Source organism: Ictalurus furcatus, chromosome 26 (genome assembly GCF_023375685.1).
Source record: "Ictalurus furcatus strain D&B chromosome 26, Billie_1.0, whole genome shotgun sequence".
Classification (NCBI taxonomy): domain Eukaryota; kingdom Metazoa; phylum Chordata; class Actinopteri; order Siluriformes; family Ictaluridae; genus Ictalurus; species Ictalurus furcatus.
In genome coordinates, this window is record NC_071280.1 from 5,910,171 (window position 1) to 5,932,088 (window position 21,918).

At 36.8% G+C, this 21,918-nt stretch overlaps 1 protein-coding gene across 13 annotated transcripts in view; it reads right to left on the minus strand.

Moving 5' to 3' along the window:
- dmd (dystrophin) overlaps positions 1-21,918 on the minus strand; it is a 252,578-nt gene that overhangs the window by 51,762 nt on the left and 178,898 nt on the right. For all 13 annotated transcript variants that reach the window (XR_008384779.1, XM_053615384.1, XM_053615383.1 and 10 more), the window contains 7 exons: positions 16,932-16,993; positions 11,999-12,073; positions 10,396-10,597; positions 5,894-5,979; positions 5,410-5,567; positions 4,845-5,011; positions 1,520-1,631 (listed from right to left, as the gene is read on the minus strand). Coding sequence is in view for 12 of the 13 variants with exons in the window: in XM_053615384.1 (XP_053471359.1) it covers positions 1,520-1,631; positions 4,845-5,011; positions 5,410-5,567; positions 5,894-5,979; positions 10,396-10,597; positions 11,999-12,073; positions 16,932-16,993 (862 nt within the window). In the remaining variant the exon portion in view is untranslated. The remainder of the gene's footprint in view (positions 1-1,519; positions 1,632-4,844; positions 5,012-5,409; positions 5,568-5,893; positions 5,980-10,395; positions 10,598-11,998; positions 12,074-16,931; positions 16,994-21,918) is intronic.

The following is a 21,918-nucleotide window of genomic DNA, read 5'->3' on the forward strand; positions in this document are numbered from 1 at the left end:
TAACAGCTCTGAGTCTTCTGCTATAATGCCTGATGAGGTTGGAGAATACATGGCGAGGGATTGGAGACCATACAACGCTGGTGGACTCTCCTCCTCAGTTCACTCCTCAGGATTTCTAGTAGTCAGTAAGCCATCTTTGTGTTGATTTTGATGTATGTTTTGGATCAATGTCCTGCTGGAAGATCTAACCTGGCAGTCAGATTTTCATATAATATCTGTTGATATTGTTACGAACGACTAAGAGAGGATGTGTTAACTCATATTTACACCCCTGTGAAACAGGAAGTCACGGTTGAACAATTTCCTCTTCCTAGTCGCCCAGGTGTACTAAAAGAACGTAAAATATCAACGGGGATATACTTTAAATATATTTTTCTCATATGAATTCATAAGGGTGCCAATAATTGTTGCACACCTATATTTAACAAAGATTTTTTTTTCATATAAACCTGTGTTGTGTTTGCAATTGTTTGATATCCATCACAGTATTTTCGTGAATTTTTTTTTAAACAAAAGATCAAAATATTAAACAATAAAGACGAACTTTCACAGCCTTCTTTGCTCATATTTACCAAGGGTGCCAATATTAATGGAGGGCACTGTATACACTATACCTTGATATTCTACATACACAATATAGTTATAATCAGATGAGATACAAAATGAAGACAAAGACATTAATTGTTTAGTTATATCTTCAAAATTACACAAAAATTATTCAGAACGATTCCCTTTCTGAATGTTATATAAACCTCCACCTCCCATGAGCGCCCTGTCAAGCACATTTGTTCTGACATATCTGTTATTAATCTGAAACACAATGTGACATCCAGTATACACACTCACTGGCCCACTTAATTAGGAACACCTGTACACTTGCTCATTTGTGCAATTATACAACCTGTCAATCATATGGCAGCAGCCCAGTGCATAACATCGTATATATTTAGAAACTGCTGATCTCCTGGGATTTTTAGACACAACGGTCTCTAGAGTTTACAAAACCACAATCAATCGACAACAACAACATAAACATCCTGTGAGCGGCAGTTCTGCGGATGGAAATGGCCTGTTGATGGCGGAGATCCGAGGAGAATACCCGGGTAGTTCAGTGTACTTTAATGGCCTCCCCGGTCATCATACCTCAATCTGACTGAACAACTTTGGAATGTGATGAAACATAAGATTCATAGCATGACTGTACAGCTGACAAATCTGCAGCAATTATGTGATGGATTTATTTCAACATGAACAGAAACTCAAATGAATGTTTCCAATAACTTGTGGGATCCATGCCATGAACAATTGAAGCTGTTCTAAGAGCATGGGGGATCTTACCCAGTATTATTAGAAGGGTGTTCCTAGTAAAGTGACCAGTGAGTGTAAATGACCTACTAGCTGATTTCGTTATTATTGTATTGGTATGCATTGACTACAGGCAGACAATATCCAGATACCTGTCCAGATTGTTTACACATACACACATTAACGAATGGAAGAGTAGCATGGCCAAACGTACCGGGGTGCAATACTCAACCATGGGATATTGCATTTTATGACCCTTAGCCACTCTGCCAGAAAAGAAGCAGCTTTGGCAGATGTCATAGTTAAAGTGCTTTAAGCTTCTGTACCTGCAAAAAAGGTAAGATAAATTAGAACGTCAAAATGTCATGATGGTAACCCGCACTGAATTTTAAAAAATGGCCGCAGAAGCTCCTAAACAGTTGAATCTAATTTACTGTTGAACGAACATAGAGCATATATTCATAAAGTATATTTTTACAACCCACTGGGTGGTATACCTGCGTTATAAACCTGAGAATAGATTACATAACATTAGAAACAAAACAGCAGGCATGACAAGTTTGTCGTCATCTCTGAAACAAACAAATACAACAGAACAACTATACTTTGAGAAATTAGAAGTAAATGAACACAAGATACTTTTAAATCACCGTAAAACGTTATATTCATGAGTGTAGTTTGGTCGTATCGGGTCATTACTTCAATCATAGATATATTATATTAACCAAGGAGTGTTTAACGATCGAATCATAGTTTTCAGCTCCTACAGGCTACAGACACCCAGGCTAAAGACAGTTCATCTCCGGCAAGGAAATTCGGGCATCTTCCTTGTTCACATCAGAGGTCATTTTAAAACAATCAACTCAATACCGATTTATTTTAGCTTTAATTCACCCTATCAGAATTCCAGTGCGTCAAAGTTTTACATAAACCAAGCTGACTGTCTCTTTAAACAGTCGGAATGATTCCAGAAACTGGTATGATGACTTTTAGAAGATTCTGATTGGCCAATTTTGAGCATTAGGAGTTCATTGGGAGCACGCTTGATGTATTTAAGGGCCAGAATGTGAAAGGTTCAACTGAACACCAAGAAAACAACAAAAGAAACTAATGAAGGCGTTGGAGGAATCAGGTACCAAAGTACACCACATGGCCAAAAGATTGTGGACATCTGACCATCATGTGCTTTTTGAATAGTTCCCCCTTTGTTCTTATAACCTAGTTCTCTGTATATTTTTTCAAGGAGACCTTGCTCTTTCACTGATCCAAAACAGGCTTGTCAGTGGCACATAGTCAAAGCAACAGATTCCAATAACACCTGAGCTTTTGTTTGAGCCAGTGTCTTGGTTGGCAATGTATTTATCCACTCAATAGGATAAACAGAGTAAGCTTTTTCTTTTAATTTCAGGACATACATCAACTAAATATGCGGATATATGTTTGTAGACATTACACACAATATGTCCCACTCTCTGGCTCACCCTTCCACAGTCTTCACACACTACACCTTGCTTACGAGCCATCTCCTATTTTTCAAATCTGCAGGTATTAGCGGAAATTAAAGGTGGATTTACCCTTTAAAAGGCAGCCATATAGATAGTTTTATCTAGTTAATGGAAAGTTTGATCCGATATAACAGATTTTTTTTTTTACTAATAATACTTAGTCAGGATTCATAGCACCCAGGGCTGCACCCTAAACGGTTTGTTGATTCGTTCCTCTGGGGGAAGGTTCTACATAGAACCAGACACCGGATGGATTTTCTTTCTGAAAAGGTTTTTACATCAAACCTCTGTTGAAAGCTAGATTACTGGTCCGAGTTTGCATAGGCTTCAGTCTCATATCATTTAAGTGTTAACTGAGTAATATTTATGTTCGATGGGTTTTACAAGCTCAGTAAGAATACTGCTATTAAAACAAACGATGAAATAATTATATTTATTCGATGAAAAATAGTACGTCAATTTAAGGCAAAACAAAAGTCATACTGTCCCTCGTCATCATATTACGTCAGTGTATCACTGACAAAATTCGCAGACGATCTCAACAAAGGGTTATGTTTTGTTTTTCCTGTAACATCATGGTGCAAAAACAATGTAACTTTTGATTTCTTTGTACTATCAACACAAAACTTGACAGAGTTGGTGACATTTGTTAAATTCCTGAGATACAGGATTTTTTGATTTCCATGAGCTGTAATCATCAAGACTAAAACAAACAAACAAACAAAAAAAAGGGCTTGAAATATTTCACTTTATGTGTAATGAATCTAGCATATATGAAAGTTCCACTTTTTGAATTAAATTACAGAAGATATAACCTTCTCCACCATATTCAAATTTTTTGAGATGCACCCGTAGCTTAGACGGTTGACAACACAAATGTTTTTACAAAAAACAAATTCAATTACAGAGAATTCCTCTAAACATCTAATAAAAAAAAATAATAATAATTTTTATGAAGTTTCTGAACCTGGAACTCTTAATACCTAATTAGAATACATTTTCACAATTTTTTAAATTTTTTTTTTAGTGTTTTCTCTCAATTGGTGTTAAGAAATTGACCTTCATTGTAAAAATGTCTGAATAATAAGTGTTTAGTTTTCGGGTATGTCATTAAATAAAAAAAGGTGGCAAAAAAGCAGACAAGTTGTCAGCTTTGCGCTTTTGATATTTCGATTTTTCTTTCTCAAGTATTGCCCTGTATTTGGCTCCACCCATTTTGCCCTCAAACCGACCATCACTAAGCTTCAACGTGGCGATGCCATCCTCAGGGTATTGGATTTCTGCCAAATGCAGTGCTTTGTGCCATGGTCAAAAAGTGAAATTACGGTCTCATCAGGCCAGAGAACCTTTTTCCACACAACACAGGATACACATTTAATCCTACATTTAATTTGGTTTTTTGAATCGCTGAATTCATAAAATTGTGTCAAGGTTTTTTGTTAATTTGATGTGCTCTCCAGGAAAGAAAATGAGCTACTCTTACAGATTACTTTAAGTAAGCATAGTTCATAATTTTATCCACAAAAAAAATCATACTTTTAATTAACGGTTATATTTATGCACTGAATATTGGCCTCAAATGGCATTCCATAGCTTTTGGGTACATTTGCAATAGCCAAAACATACATTTCAGCACGACATATTGACAGACGCGCTTAAAACTCTAAAGAAATCAGATTCTCATACTCCAGCTAATTTTAACACACTTAGCAGTGCTGGACTCTAAAGTACACAATGTTAGAAGAGAAAAGATTTATACTCATACTATCCGGTGTTGCCCAGGTGAGGATGGGTAGGATTCAGTATTAACTGAGGACTCTTATTTTCAATGGCGGCTGCTTTGCAGAAGGATAACTGATCATACAGGATAACTCAAGTCATTAGAGTTATTTGGTACTCCTGGGTGGAGCTAAATTTCTGATGGCATCTAATGCCATCAAACGTCTTGAAATTTTTTTTAAAATAATAATCTCACATCCCTACTAACAAATCTGGTGACAAACTGCAACATGTTTATTTTTAAGAAATAAATACCTGAAGCCAATAATGGGACATTCCTTGCAGATGTTGCATTTGGCCTGGTGCTTGGCTGTCTCTGCTGCTGAAACACGGTGAAGTACAGGGAGCCAGACCATCGACTGGGGCTCCAAACGCATCCAGTCTAAGAAGACAGAAGCTTCTAGCTCTGGCTTGTTATTTGCCTTTAGGAAAGAAAAGATCAATGGTTTTTTTCTTACACCATCTAAGAGAATTTTGCTTGCCAGCATAAACTTGGTCATGTATTGAGACCGGTGTGACGTTGCGCAGTGTCTTGTGTTAAAAGAAGTGCACAAACTAAGTGTATATGGATTTGACAGAATTAACAACGGCACCAATATGTTGCATTATAAGTGATTATAATGTTATTACAAGGCATTAGAATTGAATATCTAACAATTACCAGCACATTAAAAAAAAATAAAAATCAATGCTTAATGGATTCCTCTGCCTAGTAGCATTAATGTCCATTTTATGCGAGGAATGTGACATCATCCATACAACAGCATTTTTGAATATTTATTTACAAATTAAAACGATGAAAAAGCCTCCACCGACTTACAAACTGAAAACAGCTGCGCACACTAGGTTCAATGTTGCTTCCTCCAAATGATGCCACCTCACCCAGCTGCCTGGGGATCTGGATTGAATCATGCAGCAGAAGGCCAAGACGGCGCTGGTCACAGAAACCTGTGGCACTAGCCACCTGTCTAAACAGAACTAGTGAAAACAGCAGTGCAAAATGAGTGAGACATACTTGTAGCAAAATAAATACTACGATGCAAAAATGGCGTCTGTTGTCTGTAAATCATTGCGCGAGATCTGCCTTTACAATAACTGCATTTATTAATATTTCGACCAATAACTGCTTGTTAGCTTGCGATTCTAAACAGATCAGCAGAATAACAAAGCGACCTACAGAGCACAGTTGCAAAGTATAGCTGAAACTATCGGGAAAAAATATTTAATTTGCACATTTAAACATCTCTCTTACTCGTTAATCAGTGTGCATTAAACCAATATTAACCCGAGATAAAATAACTTACATCTGTATTTGTCTTCAAGGTGAGCTTTGCAGAGAGAGATTATTCCTGTTTTTAAAGATAGGGTTCGAATCTTCCCAGTTCGACCTCTGTGAAAGTAATGAAAGTGAGAGTTAATAAGGACTGCTGCATGGATAAGTATAGCAAGGGGTGGACATATGCATGGGCTAACCTGGGCTAAACAGTATTTATTAGTCAACAATGCACAAACAGAATGGCAAACTACTGTAAGACTACATGTTTTTAAATGTGCCACCAAAAGGAGAACAAACCGATTTAGAGGTAGTAAAACAACTTCTCCAAACACACTCGCTGAAAAGTCACTGAAGTGCGGCAAAATAGAAAACTGTAAAAAACCCCGTTATATTACGACTCCAACCAGCTACTGATACTAGACACATATAAACTGATTAGATGAATTTAGAACACAGGGTTAGAACAGTCGCTCAAAAAAAAGGAGAACAGCAAGCAGTTTCTACGACGGAAATTTCTTTTTACTGCACACATATACAGATGCGCCAAAAAGTTTTTATACCCCTTGCAGAATCTACTAAATGTTAATAATGGTAACAAAATAAGAGGGATGATAAAAATCCTGTGTTGTTTTTATTTAGTTCTGTCCTGAAGAAGCTATTTCACATAACAGATGTTTACATATAGTCCACAAGACAAGATAATAGCTGAATTTATTTAAAAAAAAAAAAAAAAAAATATGACCCTGTTCAAAAGTTTACACACCCTTGATTATTAATACTGCGTGTCGTTACCTGGATGATCAGCGACTGTGTTTATGTTTTGTGAGAGTTGTTCACGAGTCCCTTGTTTGTCCTGAGCAGTTAAACTGCCCAATGTTCTTCAGAAAAATCCTCCAGGTCCGGCACATTCTTTACTTTTCCATCATATTCTGCATATCTGACTAGGGCTGCACAATTAATCGAATATCGATCGCAATTACGATTTTGACTGCCCATGATTACATGAATATGATGGAGTTGCTAAATCGGACTACACACATTGTCGAGGACATTAAACGTAAATCACGCCGAACGGGAAAAGTCTTTGCAGATAAACTGGTGCAGGTATGCTGTGCACAATTCCCTCCAAAAACGTGGATGAAGATTCATCCACAGAGTAAATCTGTATTATGGAAAAAGTTTTTAAATCCAGTTTGGAGAAGTTGTCGGAAGCTCGGTGATGGTGACGTTGAAGTCGAGCGACCGTGGTGTAGTTCGTTTATAGCATAGGGTTAGCTGTTTATTTCTGCCGACTGTATTTAGGCTTCAAACTTCATAAAAGTTGTGTTCGTTTGTGAAAATGATTCTTGATGGACAAAACGTGTTAGTATTGTAAACTTTTGTTGATCACAGAACTTATTTTTTTTGCAATAATCCAAAAGTCTATGTGAAAATCCTATTGGGTTTTTGTCGAGGGAACCGGTGTGATGCTAACTTCCGGGTTCCGCTACAAAATGACATGCACCTCTCTATTGGGTTATTGCCTTTTCTGCATAAAATCAATGAATAATCGTTTTTGCATTTTCACTGGAATTTCAGCCTACTTATTTGGTATAGTTTAGTATTTGATAATGGTTAGGATTAAATTGGACTTTTTCGGATCAATGTTTGAGTTCGCACAGCTCTCAAGACTATATGGCGATGTGACTTGAGGGCAAAAAGTAGTGCTGAATGTTACTATTTTCATATAGTCATATATATCGTTACTGTAAAAAAAATTCCATAAAATATTGTGATCATAGCTGTCAGTCTACATCGTCCATCCCTACTCTAAACCTCACTCTATGCATGCACAGAATTTTAAAACAGTGCCTGGATTACCGTATAAACCAGGGGTGTCGAACTCAAAATCACTACAGGCCACTATATCAGCATGCTTGTGAGCTTCGGAAGGGCCTTAATTAGTTTATTAACTTTTAAACATTTTTAATCAATTAACACCAATATGCAGCTCTGAAAGTAGAATAGGGTGTTTGTAGGACAAATATGGGATATTATGTGTAACCTATTTAAGGAATAACACGAGAGACCGTGTGGTTATATGAAAATAATGCTTTCCTCGGTGATATGACGGCATGACCTGAAGTATTGTGCCCAACAGGGTTCCATGCACTACTTGCTTGGCGCCTAACACACAATAGATTCCCTAAGCAACTTTGGTGTTTGGCCCCCAATAATAAAACGTACAACTCCAATAATCGATACTAGAGAAATAGAGAAATGTTAATCACATACAATTGTGTATGAGTGGCTGAATAGTCATGATTATATAAAACTGTCCATGTTGTCATGATATTACAGATACAGACACTGTTCTGTGTTACAGCAGTCTTTATGTGTGTCTTTCTGTGTGGAGCAGTTTTAAGATTCATGTCACAGTGTATGTATAGTGCATCGTTTTAAGTGCTACAGGTATTAAGTTTGAACACACTGGAATAGAAGGGGTTTTATTCCTGCCTGATTTTTTTTTGTGTGCATACAGATGCCTGCAGATGACTACAGCTGGGAGCTATTAGCTGGAAAACCCCAATGGACCACAGCATGAAGCCTTTCCTAGTCCAAGTTCAAATTTGATAACGATAGCAAAGAAAATTAATATTTTACACAGGTTTATCTAAGGGCACGTCCATGCGTTTTTACCAAACATTTTTACCAAAACATTTTGGAGACTCCAAAGGGCCCTTGTTAACCGTGTACACATACCCAAGATAAAAATGCTGCTACTCTTAATTTTTCTTATAATTATCATATCACATATCCAGCAACCTACAAAACTAAGATTTATATGTATATTCATAACTGAAACCTTTGCACACTTTTGTGCCACTGGTTACACAGCTTTATGCAGGGACTTTTAAATTGAAGTGTAGAAACTCACCCATGAAGCAAGATATCATTCTTTTCAAAATTTCACTGGCTATACGATGGGCCAGTCAACGACGCAATCGGCGGCAATAGGCTCGCGCTATTCACAAAGGAACGAGGGAAGGCTCTTCTCTTCAGCACAGACTTTCATTGGATTTTGAAGGCTATGGACAGGACATGGAAGCTCCTATTGGTTCAATGAAGTGTCATTCGATGGTTCACAGCCCAGAGGCCATTTGGAAATCTACCGATAATGGATATTCATTCACGCGCTGAAGAGATAAGCGAGAAAACTTGATCTTCCGAGATAATTTTTGAATGAAGACGCAAAAGTCCATGGGGATTTACTGATGTAAAATATGTTATGGACTAATTTTTTTACATAACTCGATAGTTTGGACCGTTGCCAGTGTAACGAGAATGTTTTTGTTGGGATATTATGGATCAGTGGACTACTATGAGGCTTCAAGGATGAGTTGCCTCTGTTTCCTAAGTGTTGTTTGTATATTTGTGGTCTGACTGAGCCATTCATTGTTGCTGCTGTTGTGTGTATCTTTAAACGGTTTATATCAATCGAATCACACGATTCTTAGCTTTCAAACTGTATAATGCATGAGTACCTACGTACAGGTGTGTAAATGGTAAAGTTCTCCAAATATCATTGCAATAAATAAATAAATAAATCATGTGTCCAAATAACGTTAAGGCGTTAACTTTCTGGAAGCCATTACTATAACGTTATATATATTATATATATAAAATACTATAATAACAATAATAATACCATAATAGTTTAATGCCTCTAGTACACTTTGCTATAGGAACTTGCTATATGGAAGTAAAGTCGCTGGCTGAGATTCTACCGGAAATACATAAGCAGTGTTCATACATAGAATCTATTTACATGGGGTGTACATATTTTTTCACATGACTGTATAGTAATATGCAAATATGCCCTAATTTTTCTCCGCTCGTGATTTGCCAAAAACACAAATGATTTAACCGACCAGAACCTATAGCCCAAAGCAGTGTAAAAACGTGCTTGAACGCATCAGAGAAAAAAAAAGAAACAGTTAATTATGTTCTAATTATCACGGCATTAACATGAAGAGTCGTAGATTATCTGTAGAATGTTAGACACTTTGCTGGAGGCCTATTTAAGCTCTTTTGAGATGAAAATATTCACAGATTTTCCCTTGTTTGGCTGAAATCATCCCTAACAAATATGGTTAACTGGTGTTAATTATTCTTGCTATGGAATTTTAATATAGGTTTAAAATGAGTGTTTTGTAGAAGAAAACAAAACAAAAAAAAAATCTATTGCACTATTTTCTTTTTTACTAATCTTTGTTTAGTAAAAACAATTTATTTTATAATAATTTAATTATACAGCGCCCCATACGTCTGCTCAAAATATCACGTAATGCTCATTTTTCTAAAGTTCACGTCACATTATACCATATAAAGAAATAATGAAACAGGGTTTCTGTGTTGCCAGCCCCATACGAACTCTATCGGGTCTGACATTTGTAGCACGTGCCATAGCTATTTAGACATGTCAAAACATGAAACAGAAATCAGACACATACATATCTGCTCTAAAAGTAAAAATGGAACGGTACATACGTGTCATAAACATTCAGCAACCAGTTCAGACACATGTCCACACACAGAGGAACGTTCACGAGGCTGCTATGCTGCTGCTCCAAACGGTCATAGATACTGGTCAGACAGCTTATCACCTGTATGATGTCTATGAACTGCTCATTCTGTTTCAGGCTGTGCTGCTCAAACGCTTCACATGCTGCGGACATCCCCAGTAGGTCCACTGCACAACAAGATAGTAAGGTTCAGCGTCCTAATAAAATGCCCCCCATGTTTCATCATTTCCACTACCTCACATATTGTTTCCATTGCATCAAACTATAATTGAAAAAACTAAACTAAATGTAATACTATTAAGACTTATCTTTTCATTAGTAGTCATAGTGCAACATTATGCTATAATAATTCTGTGTTTTGATCAACACCCCTGAACAACACACACACATATATATATATATATATATATATATTTATAGATAGATATCTACACTGCTGGTTTGCTGAAGTACAAAAAAATGTTTAACTCATGTGGGATCTCATTTGGTTTTCAAGTGATTCTGGATAAAATATCCAAAAGTGGTAGATATAATTAGGGATGCACCGAATGTTCGGCAACCGAAAATAGCAAAAAAAAAAAAAAAAAAAAACACTTTCGGTGTTCGGCCGAATAAGTGAAAAGGCCGAATAAATTTGACCGAACAATGACGTGTTTGATGACGTGCCAAATAGCCTAGCAACCAGAGTGAGATGCGCGAATTTCACGACCTCGACTTCCGGCAGCATTCTCGGAGCGATGAGGGGGCGCTCACGCATGCATGAGCTACGTGCACGAGCGCATGCTCTTCGGATGTTGACAACCGTGACATTGTTTACTGTGGACACGTGCGTTGGTTTTGTTTATGCTCCGGAGCATGTTTCTGTCAGGTCGCGAGACGTAAGGGAGTAGAGTACGGAAGCAGGTAAAGACGTATTTATTTAAGGGAACATAACATTAACGACGTATCTAACTATACCATATCTACTATAATACTCCGCAAGGTGTACAGGGACGCGAGCGGTATATATCCCCAATATAATCAGCCGTATAGAACCAGAACCCAATAGAACCATTTATCGCACTCTTGTCAATGCACTTTTTAATGTACTTTTTTGTTGTAGGTTTCAGAGTGTTCCATTCTTTCAGCAGTCAGTTATAGGCTTAACATCGGCTATTCAAGGGGCTCAAAGATGACCACATCAAAATATTTTTATTTTACTCATTTATTTATTTAAAGTTATATTGTGCCTTGTTGGTAGCCTACGCCTGCTGGAATGAAAAAAAAATGTTCAGTGTTAAATAAATATTTTGAAATTGTAGTTTTTGTAATTGTTTTTTTTTTTCTTTGAAAAGCAAGACAAAATAGTAAAAAGCACATTTTGACTATTTAATTTATGCAATGGTGAAAAAAAATGGCAAAATAAATCGAAAAAACGTGGAAAAAAAAAAACATGTTCGGTATTCGGCCAAGTTTTTCATTATATTCGCTTTCGGCTTCGGCCAAGAATTTTCATTTCGGTGCGTCCCTAATTATAATTCTATTATTTAGTCATCAGTGTAGCTGAAATTAAATTTGAATTGACTCACAGCACAGAGCTTTCTGCAGCCTCCGTAACTTCATTGCTGTTCTGTACGCTGAAAATCTTACATTGTTGAGATCCGCTGTAAAATAGACATTATTATTATTATTAAATGACCAATGTGACACCTAAGCCTGAATTGGGTCAATTAGAATAACATTCAGTCATTAAAGCTGCAGAGATGGACGGGCCCTCGCACCCTGGTACACGCTGGGCCTGCTCTGCCAGGGGAACGCCATTCCATTTTTTAGCACTTACATGTTGTTAGGAGTGCATCACGATGTAAAACATGTCATTTTCTGTTGGTAGTAGGTGGCACTATGACTATAACTAAATACTGGCATGTAGATGTCTTCAGGCCAGGATTCCTAGCAAATGTGAAGTTTGGAGCAGATTGGACATGGTATGTATGAGTTAGAACAGCTTCCTTTTTCATGGCAAAACATCGAACTTTGTCAGACCGCCACGGCCACACCGCGCAGTGAAAGCTTTGCAATTTAACATTAACAGGACATTTAGATTAGACTGACCGAATATGATGTTGATTGGATGAAATCTCTAGGAGGAGTTTGTTAAAGTACGAGGCCTGGAAATGGCCAAATCTGAGCAAGAATTGAAGAGAAATATCAAAATGGCTGACTTCCTGTCGGGTTAAGGATAAGGCTCTAAGAGACTTTGTACGTTTTAACATGTTACATATGCCTACTGATTTTCTTACGTGTAGGTGAAACGAAGCACGAGGGCTGCTTCATTCAAATTTTGTAGGTGGCGTTATCGAGCAATTTCGCCACACTTAATTCTTAAACCTGTATCAGATGTAAATGTTCGCCACTTTTGAGGTGTGTGCGAAGTTCCATGAATTTTCAAACATGTTTAGGCCTCAAAAATGTGATTTGTTTCATATCGAACTTTGTCAGGCCGCCACAGACACGCCCTTGAACAAGAAATCAAAAGCTTCGCAATTTAACATCGCCAAGGCCTTTAGATTAGACTGACCGAATATGATGTTGATCTGATTAAATCTCTGGTAGGAGTTTGTTAAAGTACAAGGCCTGGAAATGGCTGTTGCCAGTAGGTGGCACTACGACTACAACTGATTATTGGCATGTAGACGTATTCATCAGGCTGTCAGTAAAACAAATCTTGATAATGGTAATTTAAATATTCTAGTATTATGAACTTTAAATTTCATGCAGTAGAAATAAAGATGTCTTCTGGATGCATGTTTATGAAGATTCATAGATTAATGTTTCCACCTTGTGGTGTAATATGATGTTATACATGTTTATTACAGAATATATATATTTTTTAAATATAATTGATATTTACAAATGTCGAAATATTTCGGGTCGCTTCTGTGTATTTTACCGTCAGCTTTGTGAATATAAACCATCCATCCTGGGATTAGTTCACTAAAATAAGTTTTGCATATTATGAAATGATCATAAATGTCAGAGGGCCAAATCATTCAAAAGGGATTTTTTGTGGCTTGGATCAATTAATCAGATCAAATAGGAATTTTCTATTCACACCAGCAAATCAGATATACTGATCCTGATAAACAATTATGTAAACATAACTCTTGGCAAATGTCCTCAGAACTTTGCAGTAAACACACCACTCAACTTTTCATTCAAATTCATCAAACCAGTCCTTAATAATAGGTGTGTGAGTAACTGAAGCTCCACCCCTCTAGGACTGACTGCCATGTGGCAGCCATACTGCTTTTCAGTATATATTTTTTGAGCATCCCACGAGTATTTTGACACCAAATTTATAAAAGCAGGCCCAGAATTCTAGAAATTTTTTATGTTGTGTTATATGATGATATATTAGCTCAATAGGAACCCCACCAAATGTCTGCCGTTGGCGGTCGTGTTTTTTAAATCTTTTCCTTTAATCTTTTTCAGCTTGATCGGACATACTTTATTGAAAAACATTTATCTGACCGTAGCTCTGCCTCCTGTTTATGACCACACCCCAAATTTTTGTGTATGACCACAATAGGCTTTCACATTTGGTGTGAATGCATACAAGCAGTCATGTATTACAGCTTTTTGAGTGAATCAGGCTCTGCCTCACATGAATCAATTTTCAGGTGGCAGCTATATTTTTTTACATTTCAATATGATTTTAACAACTTTTGAAAAGGAGACTCCCGAGTAGTTTGATATTTGAGTATTGTGATCCTTGGAGGAGAAACCTTAAAAAAAAAAAAAAAAAAAGAAAGGTTTTGCATATTATGCAAATTAGCACAAAAAAAAATTCCATCATATCAGAAATTAGGGGGCAGGGCTTAAATGAAGATGATGTAAGAAAAATACCAATAGAGTGCTCACTTTGCAAGCACTGTAACAAAATGAAGAAGAAGAAAAAAAACGCATGATGAATAACAGTAAGCATTACATAATTCATATTGGAAGAATTTACTCGTTTCATCTGACCTCAACATTTTGCACAACACTTACAGTGGGGGGAAATAAGTATTGCACGCGTCAACATTTTTTTCAGTAAATATATTTCCAATGAGGCTATTCACATGAAATTTTCACCAGACATCAGTATTAACAAGAAATCTGCAAATATAAAGAATTCACAACATTAAAGTCCATAAATAAAGTTATGTGTAATAAAGTGGAATGACACAGAAAAAAAGCAAAGCGCTTACCCAAGACCTTCACAACCTTATTGTTGCAAAACATATTGATGGAATCGGGATACTGATGTATTTCAAAACTTCTGAATCTTCCAGTAAGCACCATTGGGGCCGTTATTCTCAAGTGGAAACATCACTCCGTCATCAACTGACAACGCTGAAGAGCTCCTCGTAAGATTTCTGACCAGGGAGTCAGAAGAATAGTCAGAAGATTAGCCCAAGAGCCAAGGACTACTCAGAAAGAGCTCCAGAAACACTTGGAGGTAGGTAGAAGGTGCCATCGTCACAGAGAAAACAATAGGCAATGCACTCCACTGCTCACGCTCACCCCACAAGACTCCATTACTAAAGAAAAGGCATGTCGAAGCTCATTTAAAGTTTGCTACAACTCATTTGGACTAGCCTATGAAATACTGGGAGAGTGTAGTCTGGTCAGACGAGAGCAAAATTGAACGTTCTGGCTCTCATACTACACACTATGTTTGGAGAAGAAATGGCACTGCACATCACCCTAAAAACACTATACCAACAGTGAAGTTTGGATGTGGAGGCATCATGGTGTAGGGCTGTTTTTCATCGCATGGTACTGGCAGACTTCATATACCGTAATTTTCGGACTATTGAGCGCACCTGAATATAAGCCGCACCCACTAATTTTAAAAAGAAAAAAATTTTTGTACATATATAGGCCGCACTTGTCTATAAGCCGCAGGTGTCCAGGTTGTAACATGAGATATTTACACAGAAAGATGTTACACAAAGATTTTTTTTAACTTTTAATTAAATATGTACCGTAAATGCTTTTTTCCGAACAGTGCCTGTAACATGGCTGGTTAAAAAAATAAAAAATACAGTTGCCTACCAGGAAAAGTCATTGATCGCTATCTTCATCTTCCTCCTGCGCACTAAAACCACTAAAGTCGTCTTCTTCAGTGTCAGAATTGAACAGCCTCAGAATTACCGGTACTTCGTCACACACTTCCTCAGTCTCTCTTTCGTTGTCACTCTCAATGTCACTTACGTCTCGAGGCAAATTCGCCCTTGAGCTTGTGCTGTCCTCTTCATCACGCAGCAGTCCAGCCTTTCGAAACCCGTTGGTGATAGTAGATTTGTTGACACTGCTCCACGCTGTTAGGATCCACTGGCAGACTTGAGCAAAAGTTGCTCTTTGCATGCTATTTCCTTCTTCGACAGCCAGATCGATCGCCTTTAACTTAAAAGCTGCATCATATGCATTTCATCGTGTGTTTTCCATGATGAGGGTGTTGTGCATGAAGCGCAAAATGACTGATCTGAAGAATTTAGTGTGAGTGCGTTTGATTTAATTCGAACAGTTTCATTGGTCCACTGTGACCTGTTCGGTAATTTCATTGGTCCGATGTGACGAGGCTAAATATTTTGGCGGCATGAAGCTCGTTAGCCCATAAAAATCCATAAATTAGCCGCATCATTGTTTAAGCCGCAGTGTTCAAAGCATGTGAAAAAAGTAGCGGCTTATAGTCCGGAAATTACGGTAATAAGGAACGATGAATGGAGCCATTTACCGGGAGATTCTTGAGAAGAATCTGCTGCCATCCACCAGGATGATGAAGATGAGACGTGGGTAGAGCTTCCAGCAGGACAACGATCCAAAGCATACAGCAAAGGAAACTCTCAATTGGTTTCAGAGAAAAAAAATCAAGGTGTTAGAATGGCCCAGTGAATCACCTGACTCGAATCCATTTCAACAAGATTTAAAGACAATATGTTTAGAAGAACGGGCCAAAATCACACCTGAATACTGCGGCCCATTCATTTCTTCATACAGGAAGTGTCTTGAAGCCGTCATTCCAAACAAAGGCTTCTCCACGAAGTATTAAATACATTTCAGTTAGCATGTTCAATACTTTTTTCCTGCATCATTCCTTTATTACACATTTTCCTGTGTCATTCCTTTATTACACATAACTTTATTTATGGACTTCAATTCTTTATATTTCCAGATTTCTAGAGTTAATACAAAAGTCTGGTGTAAATTTCATGTGCATAGCCTCATTGGAAATATATTTATAAAAAGAAATGTTGACGTGTCCAATACTTATTTCCCCCCACTGTAAGTCACACTTCAATCTGTTCCAGGTTTGTTTCTCTAAAATCAGATGCCTTCATATCATCAGACAAAAAGGGACAAGTATGTCCCAATTCTTATTTGAAATAAAAATGATGATGCAGCAAGTTTTTGAACTGTTCTATTTTGCTGTCAACGATTTGCGATTTGAATATATGTAAATAAAAACTGACTCACCTAAGGACTGGTACAATTCAGCCATTTTTGGATGGTCCCAACACGTTGTTTGTGTCTGGTGGCTGTAGGATAAATGCACAGAGAGCAATGGTTAGGGAAAATGGTGAACAACTCCCATTTTCAGCATACCCATTGGTAGAAGTTACTGCTCATTAATTTTTGAGGGGAAAAAAAATGTATTTGTAATTTGAGTTTAAATTATTGCCATATCAGCCAGAGCTTTCAGTGAATTTGTTTCAGGGAAACTCGGCACGGCATACATAAGACTATAAATTCAACATAGCATAGTTTAAAAAAATAAGCGCAATTAGCAAAACATATCATAAGGAAACACAGAAATCCCAAATTAAGAGAACCTAAAAAAATATTTTATAGCAATTCTTACAGTGAATAAATTAGAATGAACCCAATATAATCCCAATATAATGAATGTGTGCGCAACACCTTCTGTCTTTAATTTATTTATTCATTTTCATATGGTTCATTTACATGTGATTAATTTACATGTGATTCATAACGTATGATTCATTTACATGTGATTCATTTTCATGAGATTCATATTCAAGTGATACATTTTCATGTGATTCATTTACGTATGATTCATTTACGTGTGATTCATTTTCATGAGATTCATATTCAAGTGATACATTTTCATGTGATTCATTTACGGATGATTCATTTACATGTGATTCATTTTCATGAGATTCATATTCATTTGATTCATATTCAAGTGATACATTTTCATGTGATTCATTTACGTATGATTCATTTACATGTGATTCATTTACTAATTTGCTTCTCTTTAAATCCAGTTTTAGACTGTGATATTACAAAGGTCCTTCCAGATTATTACTTGCTACACTGTATGAGATAACCCCAGTAAAATTGCCTGAATTCTATAATAGAATTTGTTCACCATGTTAGGTTTAAATCCTCTAAAAACAGATTCGCAATTAAATAACATTACATCCTTCAAAGCATTGGCATGTTCCGCTTACTCTCACAATCCTCCGAACACCCACACACCCAAAGTCTCCATAAACAAATGAGACAGCACAACAGCTTCTGCCAGTCTCTTGGTTGGTCCGGATGTAAAATAAAACATGGTTTGCTAATCTTCACACGAGCTCTACAATATCTGCTAAGTATCACTGTTAATAAAGTACACTGCTTCCTCTTCTGCACCGAGAAGTAAAAAAAATAAAAAGGGATTCAATATGTATATGTCGATTTACATAAATAAGTTAAAAAAAAAAGGTCAATTATAAGTTTTCTGTTAGCCTGCTAGCCAGGATTACCTGCTGCTATAGGTCAATGAGGAAACAAGGAAACCCTCATAACCTGACTGAAAGATTTCAAATCATTTGTTTAGTGGCTAAATCTAACCCTCGATTATGTCAGAGCAGTGTCAGGGTTGATTAATTGCCACAGTGAGTTGCCTGAAGGAGAAAGCATTAGGTCACAATGTTCTGCAGATAAGACCTGTTGGGGTGAGGAATGAGAGACTCAAAAGACAGTAGTTTGACAATGAGCGCTACCTTAAGTGCGACAATGACTACGTTTACATGGACACAGTAATCTAATTATTGACCTTATTCTGAATAAGACAATATTGTGATTAAGGTGTTTACATGAGTTGCTTTTAGAATATTCCTTTCATGTTCCCGTTTTACATGTTATAGAACATAGACCGATTAACGTCACACATAATTACGTCACCGCGCCACGCCGTCCAACGTCCCTCCAGAATTTCACTTATCGATGTGCAGTTGGTCTTCGTTATGGTACCGTATACAGTTTTGGGTGTTTTTATTTTTAGTTTTACGAAAGCTTCGAGTGCAGTTGATTATTTGTCATGACATGCGTGCGAATAGACGACTGCGTCCCAAACCGCGTACTTACCTACTATGTAGTAACCAAAATACATGTATTTCACCTAATGTATACTGTAGTAGGTAAGTACGCGGTTTGGGACGCAGTCGCGCTCTCTTGTTTGCCGTAAAACGGTCGAGCGCTGCCGTGTGTGTACGTGTCCTGTTGCAAAATGTGATGAAAACTCCCACACGACGTTAACAGTGTGATTAAAGTGTGTACATGTCTGTAACACACGTCGATAACGCGACTAAAACAGGAATACTCCACACGTCTTAATTCCATTTGTGTTTACTTCGAGTATGACTTTAGACCGATTAAGGTAATAAAAAATTGCTGTTTACATGCTAGTTTCTTAATCAGGGTATCGTCTTAATCGGGTTAATATCGGATTATTGTTGTCCATGTAAACGTATTGACTGTGAAAATGTGGCCGTAAGGCCATGTGAGCTTCCCGAGTGCGAGGTTGGCTGTACAAACAATAAACACGTAACCCCGTTATCCCTGCCAATAAAATAAAAGGGTTTTTGTCCCAAGTAAACAATAAGTAATTAGTATGTAAAATAATTAGTATGTACAGAATGTGTGGTTAATATATAGATGTGATGCTATAGAAACTTGTGCTGAGTGGATTCATAAGGTAGGAAGATTGTGGAATGAATAAACACTACCCTTCTATCAGAGATTTTGTCTTTGCCTTGTGCTCTTTCTTTTTAAGATCGTCACACGAGTGGCTCAGTAAACTAAACTTAGGATGGCTTAACACTTACTTCTCTGTACCACGTATATACAGTACGCATTTCAGGCAACTGCAATGCAGTTTATATGAAATTTAAGATGATCTACACTATATCGCCAAAAAGTATGTGGATACCTGACCATAACACCCATATGTGGGCCTTCCCAAATCTGTTGCCACAAAGTTGTAAGTAAATAATTGTCTAGAATGTCTTTGTATGTAGCATTAAGAGTTCCCTTCAATAGAAATAAAAGGCCCAAACTTGTTTCATCATGGCAATGCCCCTGTGCACAAAGCATGGTCCATGAAGACATGGTTTGCCATGGCTGATGTGGAAATACAAGTCTCACATATGGGTGTGATGGTCAGGCGGCCATTCCATAGGCTAGCTATGAAGAGTCATGTGAAAAAATAAGTACACCCCATGGAAATTGTTGGCTTTTTTGACATATTTGGACAAGCAAACCTTTGATCATCTTTGAAACAGTGCCAATTAATAAAGTTTATTAATGTACCTGCACAAAACCACAAGAAAAAATAGCTTTTTCAATCATTTATTCAGAAAAAATATCAATAGATGTGATATTCTAATGTGGAAAATTGAAGTACACCCTTGGCCTCAGAAGCTAGTATTGCCCCGTTTAGCAGAAATAACTTCTTGTAGGCATTTTGCATAATTGTCCACCAGTCCCTAACATCAGCTTGCTAAAATTTTTGACCACTCTTCCGTGCAATATTCTTTCAGTTGCAAGATGTTTGAGGGTTTTCTTGCATGTACCTCCTGTTTCAAATCTCCCAACAACATTTCAAAGGGATTCAGATCTGTGCTTTGACTAGGTCATTCCATAACCCTCCATTTCTTCTTTTTGAACCATTCCTTGGTGGATCTGCTAGTGTGCTAAGGATCATTATCCTGTTGAAAAGTCCACTTTCGGTTCAACTTTCATACAGATGGCCTCACGTTATCTTCAAGCACTCTGTGGTATGATGCAGAATTCATCGTTTCCATGTGACTGATCTGTTTTCTTGTTAATGTAAATTGTGAAATTAATTGTCAGTTTCATGTGTCAGTTGATAGAGTGCATCAGCTTTATTAATATTAATTACCAAATTGGCCTAATGGAGCTATAGCGCAAGTCCGTACGTTTTGGTTAATCTCATGTACTATGAGCCCAACAAGCAAAATTATTTTCCCCTTGATTTCTTTGGGTTCTTCCAAACACGAAAAGCCACAAGAACCATTTAGCTTTTTTTTTTTGCTAATTTGCATAATATACAAAAAATACTTTTACAGTCTACTCCTAGGTTTTTTGACCTTCACAAATTTGGTGTCAGTCTGCTCAGGAGATTGTGAACCACAATAAATATCAAAAATGTTGAAATTTGTAAGCAAGATGGCCTCCACACTTCAATCAGTTCTAACAAGGTGGAGCCCAATTTACTCAAACAACTGTAACTCAATTCTTTGCATGGATTTGCATGAAACTTCATATGTCCATATAAGACAACGTTCTAAAATCTTTAGATTTTTCTTTATATCTGCATAAATCAGACCTAAAACATCCTAACAGTAAACAAAGAGAACCCAGTTAAACCAGCGGTTCTCAACCCGAGGAGAAATCAGAAGGGGGGAGCAAATTGTTTTCAAGAAAAAGAAAACACACAGACAGCGCATCATTTGGGTACTGTGTATTTCCTATTGCTATTTTTTATAATTCATGTTCCGTACCTGTTAGCTTATAATCATTATCATTAATAGATAATCATTATCATTAATAGATAATCATTATACCTGGTCTATGATTACCTAGACCATAATCATAATCATGGGGGGGGGGGAATCAGGACATGCCACATAGGGGAGGCTTTAGTTACAAAAGGTTGAGAAGCTCAGAGTTAAACAAATGAGACAAAAATATTATACTTGGTTATTTATTTATTTACTTACTTATTTGCGAACTGGCAAACTGAAAATGGATGTTATGAATGGTAATGTAAGGTATTTGGCGATCTGGCCACTGCAACAAATACTTCTTTAACACTAAATCCTTAAATTTCTCATTTTAAAAACAATACACTCTCTTTAAATAAGTAATAATTTGAATTAATTCAGATTCCTGTGTTATAAATTCTTTATTCTAATATTTTGAGATACTGGATTTTTGATTTCCCTGAGCTGTAAGCCGTAATCATCAAGATTAAAACAAAAAAAAGGCTTGAAATATTTCCTTGTATGTGTAATGAACCTACAATATATGAAAGTTCCACTTTTGAATTAAATTACAGAAAAAAAAATGTACTTTTCCACAATATTCTAATTTTTTGAGATGCACCTGTACATACATATTGTATATATTTATATATATAATAATATTT